The 19,048-nt window shown below is 37.7% G+C and overlaps 1 protein-coding gene across 1 annotated transcript in view; it reads right to left on the bottom strand.

Moving 5' to 3' along the window:
• The window catches only part of SYNE1 (spectrin repeat containing nuclear envelope protein 1), a 454,522-nt gene that overhangs the window by 157,917 nt on the left and 277,557 nt on the right, over positions 1 to 19,048 (bottom strand). The window contains exons 76-88 of the mRNA XM_028103363.2: positions 18,439 to 18,776; positions 18,100 to 18,244; positions 17,044 to 17,262; positions 15,572 to 15,831; positions 14,077 to 14,242; positions 13,576 to 13,731; positions 11,347 to 11,499; positions 10,551 to 10,733; positions 9,503 to 9,640; positions 4,267 to 4,452; positions 3,952 to 4,074; positions 3,504 to 3,686; positions 2,261 to 2,404 (exon numbers count right to left, since the gene is read on the bottom strand). Coding sequence (XP_027959164.1) covers positions 2,261 to 2,404; positions 3,504 to 3,686; positions 3,952 to 4,074; positions 4,267 to 4,452; positions 9,503 to 9,640; positions 10,551 to 10,733; positions 11,347 to 11,499; positions 13,576 to 13,731; positions 14,077 to 14,242; positions 15,572 to 15,831; positions 17,044 to 17,262; positions 18,100 to 18,244; positions 18,439 to 18,776 — 2,394 coding nt within the window. The remainder of the gene's footprint in view (positions 1 to 2,260; positions 2,405 to 3,503; positions 3,687 to 3,951; positions 4,075 to 4,266; positions 4,453 to 9,502; positions 9,641 to 10,550; positions 10,734 to 11,346; positions 11,500 to 13,575; positions 13,732 to 14,076; positions 14,243 to 15,571; positions 15,832 to 17,043; positions 17,263 to 18,099; positions 18,245 to 18,438; positions 18,777 to 19,048) is intronic.

The following is a 19,048-nucleotide window of genomic DNA, read 5'->3' as shown; positions in this document are numbered from 1 at the left end:
TGATTAAATCTGCTAAATTAAAATGGAGCCCCACTGGCTTAATACATTCCCTATTCTCAGGAAGCATATGTATTTTTAATTTTTACTGGATATTTCTGAAAATGATTACAAAGGATGAGCATAAAGAGGTGGGAATTTCAGATACAGTGGCTGTTGTGAGTACAGTGGCTACCCCTCTGTGGGCAGTCTCCTGCACTCCGGAGAAGGCCTTGTATGTAAGGTAAAAAGCAAAGAGCCTGAGTATTCTCTCCTATGATTTAAAAGTGGCAGGATAATTTTTTTCAGCTTAAATGCAGCATTTAAAAAATTACAGAAAAAATGTGAATTCCTTAGAAATGAATAAATTATCAATTATTTTTATAAGTTAAAAATTATCCTTCTAGATACTAGATTCACCTCAAAATTGAAATTACATTAAAAGCCGGCTGAAAATACAGGAAAAAGCAGCCTTCCACATTCTTATGGTAAATCAGGCTTTCTCCACTGAGCACTTCCCTTCCTGTGTTTGTTTTATATGCACAATGAGTCTCACACAGGACTATGCCATTGTTATTATGAACATGTATTCTAAATCACATGGCAAAACTTACAAATGTCTACACTCATGTTTAGAACTGGAAAGAGAAAATGTGACAAAATGAATGTATCACTGAACAGGAGCCTGGAGGACAATCTACAGATGACTGTGCTCAGAGCCAACTCTGGGACCCTGGGCAAGTCATTTATTTTCCTGGACCGTCATTCTTCTCTTCTATGCAATAAGGTAGCCCAAAGAGTTTCTGCTGCAGGGGAAAAAATCATGGAATTTGAGGCCACAGATACTGGCTTAGAATCTGGTTTCTATCAGTTACTAGATTTGGGAGCTTGGGAAGTCACAAAAATCAGTTTCTGTTTTCTTATCAGTATAATGGAGATGATTAGAAAAAAAATCCTTACCTCACAGTGGTGTTATAAAAGATAATGTAACAACTTTGTAAACTTTAAAAAACTAAAAAAAACTGTAGTAATTATAATTATTGTTATTTTAGACAAGATTTTAAAAATATACACTTTCTGTACTATGAGAGAAAAGTTGTTACAACAAAATACTGGATCTTATAAAATGACATTTAAAATAGTTTCAAAATTAATTTGTAATATATAGCCTAATGTATAAATTATATAAACAGTGGTTTCAAATATTTGCATAACATATTTTCACTTAACCAATGGCATAAGAAAATCAATAGTTAACATAGATGATATGTACAGTGCAGAAGTAAATGTAAGTGGGATGTTTGTTTACATCATTTTGTAAATCATATATAAATGTAAGTACTGATGCACTGGACATATCAAGAAATTAAAGAATTGCATTTGGAGAGTAGGTAGTGAGATATTTCATCCTTCAAAGGCAACAACTGAATCTTCGGAGAAACTCACTATGATACTTGGCTTGGAAAAATGGTTTGTTGCTTTTACAACAACAAAGTTAAAACAGAGCAGATGAAGAATAAATATCCACCTTTGGCACAGAGAAATAAGACACCCTTCCCTGCCCTTTTGCTTACCTCAATGCATGATGCTATGAGCCAGTCCCCAAGGCAAAGAGTAAATGTGAGCCATATAGGAATTGACAGGTCAGAAGAGATTCACTGGTAGGTATCAATGGGCCAAGACACTTAAGGTCTATGATCTCTGAGACCAAATCTGCACAAGGAGTGTTCAAGTCCTAAGTTTATAATGAAGTTATAAATTCAAGAAAGAAGGCATATTTGAAAATGGTGAAGATGCTAACAGACACAATCTGGAAATCAGCAAAACAACATGGACCATACTCTGATTTTGGTGGAAGCAAATGAAATAACCTGTATTTGAAAAAGCAAATGATTTTGTTTTTCACATGAAATGTTTCTTCTTTTTGAAGAAAGTGATCAAAGCATTAAGGCTTTGAGCGTTGCTGTTTCTAGCAGGCTTTGAATACCAAGTGGACTATGTTTTGGTGTAATTAACTGTGAGAATTTTGGGTGCAGGAGACAATTGGTGGATCCCAGGTGAGATATGTCATCAGCAACATGTAAAGAGGTTTTGGCCTTAAGGGGAAGACTCAGGCTCCTGGGTCTTGGAAAGGATCAGCAAATATAGTGCTCAAAATGCAAAGAAAGTCAGAGAGGCTCCCCAAGAACTGAGCACACTGTGTACGGGACAGGGAAAACTTTTCTCGGTGATTCACTAGAAACCAATTACATGTCCTCAGCAAGCACCTGTGTTCCTGTCTCACCTCATGCCGAGAAATCTGGGCCTGCAGCTCCTGGATATTACTGGTGGCCACAGGTTTGTCCTCAATTTCTCTGTGAGCTCCTTCTATAAGCTCCTGAAGGTGTTGCATTTCTTGCTCATACTGTTCATACTGCACCACAGCCTCCTTTGAAAGAGAAAAAAAAAACAACACACAATTATCTTTCTGTATCAATAACTATGGGAATCATCCTGTGCTGCTGTTTACAGTGTTAACTGGTATTTAGCTGTGTGTCTAGGGAATAAAGAAATGATGGGTAAAATCCCTGGATGACTCAAGTCCTCAAGTTTATGCAGATATTTCAAAGACTTCTCTCTAAAATAGTTTGCTAAGATTATCAACTGACTCAAAATAGCTAAGTGGCTAGATCCTCTCTCTTCTCCCTATTCGTGTTGTCCTGAAAATGGCAATGTTATGGTCAGAACAATGTTGTGGTGGGAAGCAGTATGAAAAACATGATTGCTTCATTTTTCCATATAAGAAATACTAAATATATATATGTAAGGCACTTGTCTAAATGCTGGGGTGGAAGACAAAAAAATGAAGTAAGCGTGACTTCTATCCTCAGGAATTTACTATATAACAAATTACAAGATAATTCAAGGAGCAAAAATAGTTGACCAAGTTGACCATTAGCTATTTAATGAGCAGATATGTATGCAATTTTTGGATAAAGCAGGTAAAGTATTAGTTGAAAGGAGATATGAGGTGAAGAGTGTCATTCCTTCCTAGTAAATGATTTTTCTCTTATCAGCTAAAGAGATTAAGAGTTAAACACATGGGTGTAACTTTTCAGGCAAGGAAACGCATTTGGTGCATCAATAAGCTGAAATATGAAAAAAGAATTCTGTAAAATATGCTAGCAGTAAAGGCATTTTACAAGGCTTTAGAGGATTCTCAGATGGATAATAAGAGATAAAAATATATGACTGAAGACAAAATTAACCTTTATAAGTTGTTCTTTACTAAAATATATTGCTCAAAGATAGTGTTCACCAAAGGATATTTTTTATAGAGCTTTCCCCAGGCTTTTGTGGGTGATCCAAATGATAGCATTTCATCTCCTTATTTTATATAAGCACAACAATCTGTCAAATTTAACACTCTGGATGTGTTTTGATGGCTGAGCCCACACAATGCTAAGAAAAGAAGCCCATGACTCATTAGCCGTTGCTCTGCCGGCGCGGGGACGGCAGGCTCCTGCGGCAGGTATAGGAGCACATGCCTGCATGAGGTTGCACTGCTGGATGGCGGTGTGCTGTAATCGGCTCGCCTCCTCCTGCAGGTGCAGAGCGGCATGGCAGAGCGGCAAGCTGGTGACCACCTCCTCGGGAATCCGGAGTGCGCTCTGGCAGATCTGCACAGCGTGGACCTTTGGCTTGAGTGACTCCATCTCAGACAACAAGTGCTGAAAGTGCAAGTTCACATTTTACATTTTGTAAAGCACAGGAAAATCGTGTATTTTAATAGCTCATTTCATAAGCCAGAGACGTTTACTAAATTACAGCTCTGTCACGTGTCATAAACATTTTCCAAGGAATTTTTCTTTAATGTATAGAGTACTAAGACTGTAACTGAGTTTAAAAATCATTTTTCCTCACTATCGTCCTTTTTTTGTTTGTTTGTTTAAATATAGCTCCCTAACTCATTTCCTCTGAATTATTTTTGCTTACCAGTCGATGAGAAAGTTGCTCCTTGAGACTAAGACGTCCGACTTCTGCAGAAGTCAAGGTTGTCTGGGCTTGCTCCAAAGCAACTTGTAAGTTTTTTAGCTCAGTTTCAAATTTTTTCATATCCTACAGAGTAAAAGCAGTATGAATGTCAGTATATAAGCACTTGAAGTTCAAAGTCATAGAAGAGTAACATTGCAGTCAAGAAGGCATTATCAGAGGTTAAGTACTACATCTCCACTATAAAACCACCATTTTTTTTAAATGATAGACTTTCCAATTTGAATTATTATTATTATTATTATTGTTATATTTTACCTTGGCAGCATCTTGGAGATTCTGCAAACGAATTTTGATCATCTGTCGCAGCTCCTCAGACTCCCGTCCCAGTTCTGCCACTTGCTGAGACATTTTTTCTGTGGAGTACACACTAGCGAGGTATTGTAATTTCTCAATCATCGCTTCCAGATTGCTGTGAATTTCTTCAGATTCTTCTAGCATGGTCTAGAGAGAATTATCAATATTCATGACATTGACAGGTAGGCAGAGATAGACATTTAGGTACTCAATCTGGTGTGATATAAGACCGTCAGACTAGAAGAGAGTGAGATGTTGTTATCCACAGTTCTCATGCTCACTATGGAGGTTCTGTGTGTCTTATTGTGTTTAACCTTCACACCCCTGTGCCTACTCCCTACCTACTATTATCCCCATTTCACAGAAAAAGAAATCAAAGTTTAGGAACTGTCAACTGTTTGCCAAGGCCAAATGTTAAGTGTTGGATCTTAAGGCTCATGCTCTCTCTACTGCCCCAAGCTGCTCCCTGGTGAGGGTCAGGACATGAGCATCCCAGAGCATCAATGCTCTGACATGTTGGGCATCTTTGTCAGGTTGCTGAACCTACTTTTTTCTCATATTTAAACTCAAGAGATGCCTTTCAGCTCTCATTTTCTAAGATCTGAGATGCTTATTGATCTAAGAAATGAAAATAACACAAGAGCATTACAAACAAAAACCTTTGAACACTTGCTTTAGTGAGACAAAGGTGGTAGAAGCAACTTGAGATACCAAGAGGAATAAAACACAGCCCTCATCGTTCAGGATAGTATCATCTAGTGGGACTAATAATACAAATGGATTGTTAACCACATAATACACATCATAGGAGTAGAGTGAAAGAGTAGAAAGGTTAAAGATGACAGAAATGAGACATGCTCCTACTTGCAGGAAGACTGGGAGAAGGAAGAGCATAAGTAAAGGAACAGAGGTGAGTGAGCACAAAATGTGCAGTTACTGGGATATGTGATGTACAAAGAGGAAAAATGGGAGCTGGGACATTATTCTTAGGCAATAGATCTTTATTTTTTTTAAATAAAGTACAGTTTTTTTCCTCATGAGGAATGCTATATATATATGCATGTATGTATATATGCATATATGTATATACATACATGCATATATATACTAAAGCTTAGAAAATATTGAAAATATAAAGAAGAAAATAAAATACTCTACAATATGTCAGAGATAACTTTAAATAGGAGATAACTACTGTTACATTTGGGTATATTTTTAGGTAATTGAGATCATAATATATGTACAATATTCCATCTTTCTTTTCCACCTGACTTTAGAACACATGCATTCTCTCTGTGTACTGTTTTTGGCTAAACACGGGCAGCCTAGCAATGTCCACAATAGCCAAACTGTGGAAAGAGCCAAGATGTCCATCGACAGATGAATGGATAAAGAAGATGTGGTATATATACACAATGGAATATTATGCAGCCATCAAAAGGAATGAAATCTTGCCATTTGCAACGATATGGATGGAACTGGAGGGTGTTATGCTGAGCGAAATAAGTCAATCAGAGAAAGACATGTATCATCTGACCTCACTGATATGAGGAATTCTTAATCTCAGGAAACAAACTGAGGTTTGCTGGAGTGGTGGGAGGTGGGAGGGATGGGGTGGCTCAGTGATAGACATTGGGGAGGGTATGTGCTATGGTGAGTGCTGTGAATTGTGCAAGACTGCTGAATCACAGATCTGTACCTCTGAAACAAATAATACATTATATGTTAAAAAAAAAAAGAAAGAAGAAGATAGCAGGCGGGGAAGAATGAAGGGGGTGGAAATTGGAGGGGGAGATGAGCCATGAGAGACGATGGACTCTGAAAAACAAACTGAGGGTTCTAGAGGGGAGGGGGGTGGGAGGATGGGTTAGCCTGGTGATGGGTATTAAAGAGGGCACGTTCTACATGCAGCACTGGGTGTTATACGCAAACAATGAATCATGGATCACTATATCAAAAAAAAAACACGGGCAGCCTGAACTAAGGCAGGTAAGGAAGAACTCCTCAAAAGAGTATCTATAGGCTGAGTTCTCTCCTGAGCTTCCGAGAGACCCACAGACAGGCGGTATCCCGCATCCCTGAGGCACTCAGCTCACCCACCTGCCCAAGTCAAAACACCTGGGAGTTGTCCATGGCTCCTCCCTCTCTTTCACCCATATCCAAGAGTCTCCAGAGTCCAGAATTCTAGCTCAGTGATAGCCCTTGATTCTGTCTTCTCTCAACCTCCAAAGAGGGACCCTGTCACTCTCTGTCCTAACACTGAAGCCAACTTCACGCTGTCTCACCTTCATAGTCTGTTTTCCACAGGCTGCTAAATCATCTTTCTTAAAATACAAGCCTGAATTTGTCGCTTGCCTGAAGAATATCTGTCAAAAGCTTCGGAGGGACTGTAGGGTAAAGCCCAAGTTCTTAACAGGGCTTTTGATCTTTTATCTTCTCTCTCTGTTCTTACCTCTTAAGCTTCTTTCCAGCTCTCCTCCACACCTCTCCGTAGCGTCCCCTCTACTGCACCAGAGCACCCTTCACTCTTACTACTGGGATTTCAACATGCATTTTTGTCTAAAATGCATTTCACACAAGTAGGCAGCCTGTCATTCAGGACTCAGGCCGGACTGACTTTTTCGTGAGAAGGCCTCCTTTAACTTCCCCTAGACCCCAAGCAGTGTGGGTGGAGCATGCTCCTATGGGCTCCCTCAGCACTTTGATCCCTCATTTCCTGCACTTATCACACTGTTTATAATTGTCTAGATCTGTCTTGTGCCTCTTTTTCTTTTTTTTTTTTTAAAGATTTTATTTATTTATTTTGAGAGAGAGAATGAGATAGATAGAGAGAGCACGAGAGGGGAGAGTCAGAGGGAGGAGCAGACTCCCTGCTGAGCAGGGAGCCCGATGCGGGACTCGATCCCGGGACTCCAGGATCATGACCTGAGGCGAAGGCAGTTGCTTAACCAACTGAGCCACCCAGGCTCCCTGTCTTGTGCCTCTTTTATCAACTCCCTGGGGCAAGAACAGGGAATATTCTTTGTATTTTAAATTCCTAGCTTTGGAAAGAAAGCATCCTATAAATGTTTGCTGAATAAATAAATGAGTGCAGGACCTACTTAAAAAAAAAAAAAAGCCTTGATGGTCATTTTAAAGACTACATTTATACTCTATTATATCCAAAATGTCATTCAGAAAAGTGACTTGACATTTTCTTTAAAATTCCACTATAGGGGCATCTAGGTGCCTCAGTTATGATCTCAGGGTCTTAGGTCCTCAGTCACTTCTGCCTTTGGCTCAGGTCATGATCTCAGGGTCCTATGAACGAGCCCCATGTTGGACTCCCTGCTCAGCGGGGAGCCTGCTTCTCCCTCTCCCTCTGCCTCTCCCCTCTGCTCCTGCTCACTCTCTCTCTCAAATAAATAAATAAAATCTTAAAAAAGAAATTCCACTATAGGGCACCTGGGTGGCTCAGTCGGTTAAGTGTCCAACCCTGGGTTTCAGCTTAATTCATAATCTCAGGGTCATGAGATCAAGCCCTGTGTCAGTCTCCACGCTCAGCATGGAGTCCCCTTGAGATACTTTCCCCCTTTCTCCCTCCCCCTCTACTCACCCCCCCAACTCCCCCACCCTGGCTCACACACTCTCTCTCTCAAATGAATAAATAAAATCTTTAAAAAACAAAATTCCAGTATAGTTATTAATACCACATATTTTCTACATTTTGGATTATGGAGTAGTAACATTTTGATGATCATGATACATTTTGCCAATTGTTTTTCAAAAAGTTTTTAACAAGTAACCTTCAGAGTTGAGAGTTCTCACTTCTCTAAATATGAACCTCAAATAACTTTTTTTTTTTTTAAAGATTTTACTTGAAAGAGAAAGACAACGAGAGAGGGAACACAAGTCGGGGGAGTGGGAAAGGGAGAAGCAGGCTTCCCACGGAGCAGGGAGCCCCATGTGGGGCTCGATCCCAGGACCCTGGGATCATGACCAGAGCTGAAGGCAGACGCTTAACAACTGAGCCACCCGGGCACCCCATCAAATAACTTCCAAATGGTGTTAATTTGATAGAGTGCTCTCTCTTTAAATTTTCATTTCTAGATTTCTAATGAGGTTGAATATTTTTTTAATTGTTTACAACCCATTGTAACTTAAGTCTTGTCTTGAGTGGTATAAGAATGATTCCAGAAGGGTATGCAAGATCGATTAGAAAAGAACGATTATGTACATAGGGAAATTAATTAGCATTTGTTAGAGCATTCCAATAAGGAGAAAATGGGACTTTGATCTAGAAACTTGTCCATAGGAATGGAAAAGCAAATGATTTAAAAGATATGAGTATACATAAATCAGAATAAAAGAGAGAGAATCTAAAATACTTCAGGATATCCATGTAACTAAGTAAAAATCATTCTGTATTGTATTGTAAGCTAACTGGGCTACTAGATATTTGTACTAATTCAAGCTAAAGATAATAAAAGGATGAAATAATTTCCTGGATGATATAACCAGAAGAAAACTTCCGGAAATGAAGTAATGCAGCCACCATGTGATATGGACTCTTTGCTCCTTTCCAGCTGACCCCTGCTTCCTCTGGAAAGCCAGACAACCAAGACTAGGCGGAATGCTGAGAAGGAGGCACCCATGTGGCACGTAGTGAGCTTGATATTTGCACATATGTTAAACCATTTGACCCTCCTAATAATTCTGCAATATAAGTACCATTTACATCTCCATCTTATTGATGAGAAAACTGAATTCAGAGAGGCAAAATAGTTTGTTCCAAATCACACAGCTCTAAATAACAGAGCTTGGTTTTCCCATCAGTCTGACTCTGGAGCCTATAATCTTTCCACATGTCACATCTCTTCCTGGGGAAGAATTTCCCACCATATCCCGCAAGTGATTGTTTCAAAGAAGCTGCAAAAAAAAGAGAGACCTGTATCTGGCTGATTATTTGGGGTCTTGGAGAAAGAAAAGTCTAGGGGAGATAGAGGATATTTATTTATTTATATAGTCTAATGAAATCTTATGGGTAGCCACTTTCTTACAAACCTTTGGACAAGTCATTAGGGCTACCTTAGCTTTCTTTTTATCTGGCACCTACAATAATTCTACATCATGGTCCTTTAAATTTTCTGTCAGTCTACCCAGTTAAATCAAATTGCTCTCTAAGTTACTCTTTGAAAACGATTTTTCCCAAAGTTACCTGATGTAAAATGTATTGTTCTCGAAGTTGGTGTGCCGAATTCCATGTAATCTTTCCATGTACCAACACTTTAGCTTTCTCAATCCACTTCAAAATGAATTCAAGCATTTCATTGTATTCTTCTAAATGTGATGCTGCCTGAAAAATCATTACCATTCAGAGAGCAATTGTAAACTCTGTTTCATGAGCTAGAAATCAGTCTTCTATTTCTCTTTAGATACAATAATCTTAGGGGATCTGTGATATCTAAAGGTATAAACAATCATTTCCTTGTTGAAAACCTGTCAAGGACGTCCGAGTGACTTTAGGATAAAGTCCAAGTCCTTAATATGCTTGAATAACTGTCTTTTAAAAATACTCTCTATTCTCATTTCTTAGTCATCTGTCTAGTTCCTCTCTACCCCTCCTCGCATACTCCACCCTCACTGAATAAGGAGGTTTTGGTACTACAATTCATTAGTTGCCAAGTCATGATTTAGTTTGCCCCTGATTACCCAAAAAACACATCATCAATTTATAAAGATGAATCTACAGTCAACAATTATGATGGATGTGTGACCTGAACCTATTAAGTAAAGGGTAAATGCAAGCATGTATATATATATATGTACATACATATATATCTTATGTCTTACATCTTTATATATTATATATATATCTTATGTCTTACATCTTTAAATATATTATATATATTTTACTTTATATATATATATATTACTTTAAGATATTTGAATTCACTCCATACTGATTTTGTAAAACATGTTACTGGATTAGTATTCATTTCACAAAATACTTCTCCAGTTGACAAAATATTCATTCCAAAAGTCCATTTATATGACCACATTTGTCAATGAACTTATAATATGGTTTGATATAAAATAAAGGCAAGTTTACATGTGAATTTTAGGAACACAGTGTGGTATGAAATAAGCTACCCTTAAACTACCCTCATCATTGTCAATATTATCTTTTGATTTATTTCCAAAAGAAAAAACAAACACTGAATTTCTGCCTTAGAAGATTTTGATTCCTGGCCTGGAATACATACCTGACCGAGCTTGGAGAGCCGATTCTCAGCCTGCCTAATGGTCTGCTGGTGAAGTTCAGTCAGTTTTCCTATCTTCTTGGCCAGTGGTTTACCCAGTTGGCCATTCTGTTCTGCGAATTTCTGTACTGCTGCATCTAGTTCCATTAATTTTAAATGACAGCCATCTAATTCCTCTCCTAGCACCTAAATGGAAGCCAAAACAAAAGAGCATTAGACTATAGAAAGTAAATTTCTCCAGATTTTCCAAGATCAAGGGTGATATTTTAAATGACTTTTGTAAATGCCAAATATTATAAAGAATAATTCTACTCTGATCAGGTCATTTCTGTTTCTTTGGTTAGAAAGGCAGAGCAGGCAGGATGTTTTGTAACCCTGGTGTTTATTTCCTATGAGGTTAGGATGAGAAGGTTAATGTTTTCCTTCTGCCCCACCCAAAAAGGATTCATCACTTAACTCATCAGCAGAGCAAGAACACAGATTTAACCACCAAGACCATCCTTCATTTTGGAATTTTTATACTTATATTCCCAAATCATTATTTGGTCCTTTGACACTCTTCCTTCTTACACACATATGTAGGTACATTTATTAATACACTTCCATTGTAATGATGAAGTGACCTACGCTGTTATGTTTGTAAAATCTCTTACTGCCTGCCTTTACTACCTTGTTTTAATGAAGCTTGCTAATCAAGAAAGCTTTTTTTCCCCCCTCTATATCCCCAAAATAAACTAACTCCAAAACATAGTTAATTCATTGAGTAGCATCTCTTATGTTTCCACTTCTCCTTCCTTACCTTTTGGTCGGTTTTAGCTTGAGCTAAATTATCTGTCTTTGTTCTCAGCTTACTCAGAATAGTTGTGAGATCTTTGGCTATCTTCTGAATTTGCCGGCTGAGTTCCTGGCTCATGGCCTTGCTCTGTTCAACTTCTCTTACTTTGTCCTGGATCTAAATAATCAATGAGAACAGCAAAACCAACCATGATTAAAACTGCATAAGTGCTACTGAAAACCTCAATCTTAAGATGTTGACAAGAGACACTTGAGGGGTTAACACCCCTCTGGCGTTGATGGACTTTGTCAGGCCAGCCACGTGCTGTTACTAGCTCTCACAGCTTTCCAGGCAGCTTTGCTTCCCACCACCTTCATGCCTCCACTGTCCCTTTCTGCTGCTGTTTCAGCAAAGAGACAAGTAATGCATGTACAGTGATCTATGCATCAAACGTTTATAGAATACTCATTACAAATAGCAGTAAGTATATAGCTGAGTTTGAATCCTAGGTTCTCCATTTACCAAATTCAGAACACAAATTCCTTTAAACCTTTTTCTCCATAAAATGGAAAACACTTCCAGATCATTGGAAGCATCTGGATTTGCTTCCAAACACCTTTTTATAAGTTAGCTGTTGGTGATCTGTTAACTCCTCTTCCAACTTCCCAAGTACATCCCTATAATATATCAAAAAAGTGTTAAGCACAAGCCATTAAAAAGAAAGGGAAAAAAATACAGTTAATGTTTATAAGTTTCAAATGGCTTTGGTTTGATTTGAAAACAGTGATATTATTGCTTATAATAAAATGCTTAAGAGAACACGATAAATATTTTCTTTATATAAGTGAAAAGCACTTTAGAGGAAACATGCCATTAAAAGAATACTTTTGGGGGGCCCCTGGGTGGCCCAGTTGGTTAAGCCTCTAACTCTTCGTTTCAGCTCAGGTCATGATCTCAGAGTTGTGAGATGGAGCCCTGTGTGGACTCCTCGCTCAGCGGGTAGTCTGTTTGAGATTCTCTCTCTCTCTCCCTGTGTTCCTCCCCACCGCTCACGCTTGCTCACTCTCTCTCTCTCACATAAATAAATAAATCTTTAAAAAAAAATACTTCTTTGGCCTTCATTATTTTGAGTTGAGTGCCAACGTAAATGAGATGCATGATAATAACTCTAATATAGAGAAATTTATCCAGAGAAAAAGAAAATTAAATTTGAACTTTTTTTTTTAAGATCTGAACTTTTCCCAGTAGACCTTCCAATGTCTAAGAAGAAAAACCAAATAGGCCAATTAAATACTTAAAATAGAAAATAACATTTTAGTTTAGGTCAATATCATGATGTAGTAGCATTGGATTTTGTTGAAATTTTTAAAACACTTTGTATTATTCACTGGAGGGTCCAAAAATGCAGTGCACTTGTATGAACTTTATAATTGCTACAATGTGACACTACTTTCCATTTCATGAGCACTTTAGAATTAGTGGTATATCTTCTCCATAGACTGCTTTCAACTTAATTGTGCTTTAGTATTATGTCACCAAGGAGGTCTTAAAAAGCTATTATGTTTCCGTACAGATGCTACAAAAGCTATTTACACTATATGAAAGCATGTCCTCTTTTTGGAACTTAAGATAGAAATCTCCCTCTGATCTCAGTACTATGAATGATTATGTATCTCTTTGTTTAAAAAAAAAATTTTGTTTTAAAATTTATAGACATGGATTGGATTACGTGTCACATCTTCTTTGGTCATTTGAAAGCTAGAGTTTATTTGAAGGGCTTTCCTCTAGCAACATTATAGGACCCACCAATGTGCATTTTTGGGTAATAACTTCCTCCCTGGCTTTACCTTATTTTTTTACTTTGATTTTCCCTTTTTTCAAATATCTTCACCTACTTAACTTATATTTTGCTGAACTGAAATAACAGCTAGAAGAGTACCTGGCAGGTCCTGAGTACTCAAAAAATTTTTGTTGAATACATGAAATATAGCTTTTAAAAAATTTTGTCATCTATTTTAGAAAAAGGTGAAGTAGGTAAGTTATTTTTAATTGCATAACATTATTGTTCATATCTGTGCTCATCTGATATGTTTCTTGCCTACAAATAAGACCTCTAATTTAATATTGTTGTTTTATACTGATATGTTTTTAACTGTTTCCATGAAGACAGGATTGTGAAAATCAAGAACTCTCAAACAAAAGTACTGAGCCTCTGAAAGAATGGAAAGGCATACTTTGTGTGCCGAGGTTTACCTGATCATGGATAGTTCCCAGGTCCAGTGCCACCTCAGCGAACTGAAGGGACAATTCAGGAGGTAAGATGGAGTAAAGACCCAGGTACTTATTCTTCTGCTCTTCAGTCATTTTCTCAATGTTCTGTCGGTGATTTGTGGCTTCTGTTAGGAGAATCTAAAAAAATGATCAAAATTAGAAGCTTCTGGGAGCCTGATAGGGAAATTCATTTTTCTGGGTACAGAGACAAGACTATGTATTGTTTATCAATATATGAAGTGTGGACTTAGAGAAACATCTTAAAAAAAAAAAAACCTCAAGCCTTTCCTTAGTCTCTGGGGAGAAGCGTGTCCCCTTTATACAGAACAAAAGAAAGTCCCTTGAAATAATACTAAAAGCCTTTTATATGTTACATTTCTGAAAAATTTTAATTCAATACTCACTAAATATAAACAAACATATCTCATTAAAATCAGGACATTTTTAAAATGATGGGTATAGGGAATAAGAAGAGTTTGGTACCTGAAGTTCTTCAAGTTGAGCATCTATTTCTATTGTTGGATTCCCCAAATATTCCTTTGTTTCCTGAAACCAAGATTTCACCGAATTGATTTGAGTCTCCACAACTTCTCGCTCCTTTAGCTCTTGCTTTACCACCTTTCCGTTACTCTTCACTTTGTCCTGCATGCTTCAGAAACATTAAAGGGAGAAACCAGAAAAGGATTTGATGTGAAAGGAAGTCCCTAATCAATGACATAATATTATCAAAAACAGGCATTAAAAAAAGTAAAGCCTCATATCCTTTTTTGCAAGTAAAGACACTTCCCCAAATTCTGAGATAATGTTCAGTAACACTTAAGCCAAGTACAACAGAAGAATATATGTCATATGAAGTCAATGATTTATCCCTGGAACACTGAGAGTTGACATACTCCCAAGCCACTAAATTGCAATGAATTTTCCTGTCTTAAACAATTGGAGATTGTTTATTTATTTCCTCTTTGGAAGTATACTCAAATGGTGCAGAATCATCAGCACTTCAAAGTAATGTGTAATTGGAATGTTTGTGGCTATTAGAGGCCAGTCTCTAAACAAAGTATCAAGCTTTAGAAATTTGGCAGTTAATAATGTTCAACATCCAAACTATAAGTTTTTATTTGAATTGACAAAAGTTTGGTAAAAAAGTTTAAATAAGCGAAGTCAGATTATCCTGAATTCATCTATAAGTAGAAGAGAGGAATATAGGCTATGGGTGAGTAATATTAGTTAATACAGGGTAAAATCACCTATTGACATTTTTTCCTCTGGCTCAATGAGTGATTCAGGCTGGTTACACATCAAGATTAACTTTCCCTTTCCGCTAAGTTCACTATCAGTAAATAGCTATTATTTATCTGGACTTTGATATTACCCTTGTTCTGATCTCCCTGCCCTCCAAGTTAGCCAATGAATTATCAAGCTTTATCAAAATGAAGTTTTCAATAGCTCTCACCTGTTCACCTTTCAAGCTTCATTTCTCAGGAATTGCCCTGTCGCCCAACCGCTCCTTGAAAGTAACATGCTCACATCCAAGCTTTCTTACATTGTATTCCCCTGTGGGCTAACCTCTCCTCCCACTTCACTGCCTAGCTCGAGCCTGCCCAGTCTTCAGCATAAGCACCCCTCCTGAAGGGAAGCCTTCCTTGATTCCTCTCCTAGAGGTGCTGCATACGCCCTTACCACTCTTTCCATGCTCTGCCGAAATGCTTCCGTAGTTGTCGGTCTCTGTTGTTTGAGTGTAAACCTCAGAGACTGAATTCTGTATGGCTCATCACTATATTTCTAAATACTACTAGGATGTATTTTTCAGATAAATAACTTGAAGAGTTAAGAAAAATGAAAAGCAGGGATGAAGGGAACAGTTTCCCACATTTTTAAGGTGGCATGATGGGAGCATCCCCAGGCTCTAATACTACGCTTATCCCTCTGGGTCATGACCAAGTTTAGTAACAGAGAATGAAAGCAAGTCTATGCTTACTTCAGGCACCGATCTTGCATTGCCGTGATCTCCTGGACAATAGACGGCTCTTCTCCAGGGGACAGCGTGGCTCCATCCTGGAGCATGCTCAGTGCTTGCTGCCGCAGCAGACCTAAGGCCAGCTGCTGCTGGTCCAGCTCCAGAACGAGTGTGTCATGATGGTCGAGAAGAGTGAAGAGTTCTGCTTTTGAGGCTTTCTCTGCAGAACTGTCCGGTAATTTATCTCGCAGCTGATCAATCATTTCCTTGGCTTTTGTAACCTGAGGACAAATGTATATACTGTGAAGATCAAAAATAAACTGAAAAGACAGAGCAATTCCAATAAATGGCACATTTGACCCAAAGTCACTGAGGCACGTTAAAGATGACGGCATAAACTCTAAATTTCAGGGACTAAACATGAACAATCTCCTTAACATGAAAGGGAAGATTTCTGGGTTTTAAGATTTAATCTCAAAATAATAGGGCTATCAGAGACTGCATAACATAGAAAAGGTTTTTTTTTTAAATAAACAGATAAAAGAAAAACTTTCCAATATTTATGTTAACATGAATATGTGCCTTTGAGTCATTAAGGATGATATGGTTTAAAATACTGAAGCCTACTTAAAAGATAAAAGGAATTAAATACAGGATTTTGGAAATTCCCGCTCATTTTCATGGCAAAGAAGTATTTTATACTTTTTCAGGGCCAGGTAAGAAATTTTTTTTAAAGATTTATTTGTTTATTGGAGAGACAGAAAGCGTGTGTGTGTGCACGAGTTGGGGGAGGAGCAGAAGAAGAGAATCTCAAGCAGACTCTCCATTGAGCGGGGACCCCCTCCCCCGCACTTGGGGCTCATTCTCAGGACCCATGAGATCATGACCTCAGCTGAAACCAAGAGTCAGGTGCTTAACTGACTGAGCCATCCAGGTGCCCCAATTTTTTTTTTAAGATTTACTTATTTATTTTAGAGAGAGACAGAGAGAGAGGGGGGTAAGAAAATTTTACGAAGAGCCTAGCAAATGGGGCAAAGTGGGCTTGTATTCCTTTCAAAATTTAATTGCTTGGTTTTCTCATTAAAATAATCAGACCCTGGGGAGCCTCCTGATTTTGGCTCAGGTCATGATCTCAGGGTTGTGGGACTGAGCCCCAAGGCAGGCTCTATGCTCAGCGGGGAGTCTGCTTGGGATTCTTTCTCTCCCTCTCCCTCTGTCCGTCCCCCTGTTCTTGCTCACTCTCTTTCTCTCTCTTTCTCTAAAAGTAAATAAATAAATCTTAAAAAAAAATAATCAGACCCTGATTTAGGATTAAATTGCACATTGCATTTCATAATTTGGCTTTCATGTCACTGAAACAGAGACTTAAAAAAGAAAGGCTTGTTGCTTTTCAGAAAGCCAATTTCAAAAAAGAAACAAAATAGTAGTTTTTCCAAAATACATCTTCATCAGCAAGGAAACAGTTCTTTGAGCCCATCAGTCATGGAAATTACCTTAGTGTTAAGGCTTTTCCACTCATCTACTGCATCTTCCAATATCTTCTCCTGGTCCTGAGCCACAGCACGGAGACGTGTCCAGCGCTGCCAGACAGTAGTCATCGACCTGCTTAAGGCTGCTTTGCTTGCGTCATTTCCAGTTTTTTCCAGTTGTGAAGTTTTATCCTCAAGGGCCACAACTTTCTCATGGAAAGAATTAACTACTGACACTAAAGACTGAGATAGGGAGAGGATAAAAGAGGTTATGAGGAGAGACTAATTTTTCAGAAGTTCTAAGGATTTCAGTAAAGCTCAAAATGACTTGCAAAAGGAAATGTTCCTATGTATTTTTATTTTCCTCTGGTAACTCTTATTTTTACACTTAATTTTTAATTGACTTAGGCCTGAATGTTTTAAAGAGGTAAGGTAAATTTATGTCTTTATTGAAAATTTATTTATTAAAATATTTTATTTATTAAGAAGAAAAGTTTATTTGCGACTTGAGATAACATTCTCCCAATTTCAAAAGATAAGGCACTGAATTTGATATTTAAGTATGTTACATTCCACCTTATATTGCTGTGCTATTTGAGTGAGACTCAGTTATGAATATCTGAATATTATTGGAATTTATTGAAGTTATTATCAGGAAGTATTTACTGAAATTTATTGTCATATCTTTTTTATTGTTATGTTAATCACCATACATTACATCATTAGTTTTTGATGTACTGTTCCTTGATTCATTGTTTGTGCATAACACCCAGTGTTCCATTCAGTACGTGCCCTCTCTAATTTATTGTCATATCTTATCAGAAGCAAATTTCTCTGGTCTTTTTGTGAAACTAGCTGTGCATTTCAACAGGAATCCTAAAAAGGTGATAGCATTTAATTAAGTTCACACTGCTATGAAATGTGACTAAATGTATCCTTTTCACATTTAATATCCTTTTCATATTTAAATGCATCCAGGTGTAAATGAAGATTTATTGACCTGTTTCTGGAACTCTCAGACGACAAAGACCCATTACAATTACAACGAAAGGATATTTAAAACAACAACCCAAAACTAACCTTGTGTTCTGACAATTTCTCTTCTGCTTCATGACTGGAAGAAGTTTTCGATAAAGAAAACTCAGACAATTTCTTTTCTGTATCATTCATCAATTCGATAACCTCTTCCCTTGCTTTTTGATAATCCTGCCATTGAGCAGCACATCTTGAAAAAGTCAGACAAAAGATAATAAGCAACATAAAATCACACATTTCTATGCAGAGCTCTGATGGAATATGTCTAATGATACTTAAGAGAGAAGAATGAATTTACATGCTAATGTACATCATTGGTATATTCCTCTTTTCTATGTGAAAATTCATTTCACTGGAATATAAAGACTAAAACAACTTTAATACCTCTGCAAGAGATCTAACTGGGCATGGGAGTCCTGTATTATCCTCTGGCTCTTCTCTTCCAGGGAAGCCATTTTCTGTGCTAGGTCCTCTTTTCCAGTTGGCTTGAGGAGTGGGTCCAAGCTGGCTACCAGGCCTTGGAGTTCTTCCAGATTGCTGTGGAACTGATCTTCTGTACTAAAAAATTCCATGTGGCTTTTGAGATTTTCCTCTGCATTCTCCACATCTAGGCCATTGCCTGCCAGTTGTAACATTTCATGAGCATCCTCAAGCCAGTCATTAGCTGCTTGAGATACTTGATAGTACCTTTGACACTGACTATATATTTGAGTTAAGGCAGCCTGAAAAACAGTAATGGCAAACACAATCAACTCTCAATTGCAATGTATTTACTGGAAATAGTTTAATTTTTTTTCCACTTCTTTTCCAGTCCTCAGTCATGTGGCTGTATGTGTATAAGTGAATTGATAAGTTGGTAGAATTTTTTTAGGCACAATTCACCATTACTTTTTTCCTTCTCCTATTCTTGTTATGATTTTATTATGGCAGTTAAAATAAATAAACATGGACAGAAGTAGAATAGAAATTTTTTGGTGGTATCTTGACTACTTCT

Source organism: Eumetopias jubatus, unplaced genomic scaffold, assembly GCF_037043125.1.
Source record: "Eumetopias jubatus isolate StellerSeaLion01/CBP00866 unplaced genomic scaffold, mEumJub1_p1.0 scaffold_6, whole genome shotgun sequence".
NCBI classification, from domain to species: Eukaryota; Metazoa; Chordata; class Mammalia; order Carnivora; family Otariidae; genus Eumetopias; species Eumetopias jubatus.
Note: the sequence above shows the minus strand (reverse complement) of the source record. Positions and strands in the feature narration are given on the sequence as shown.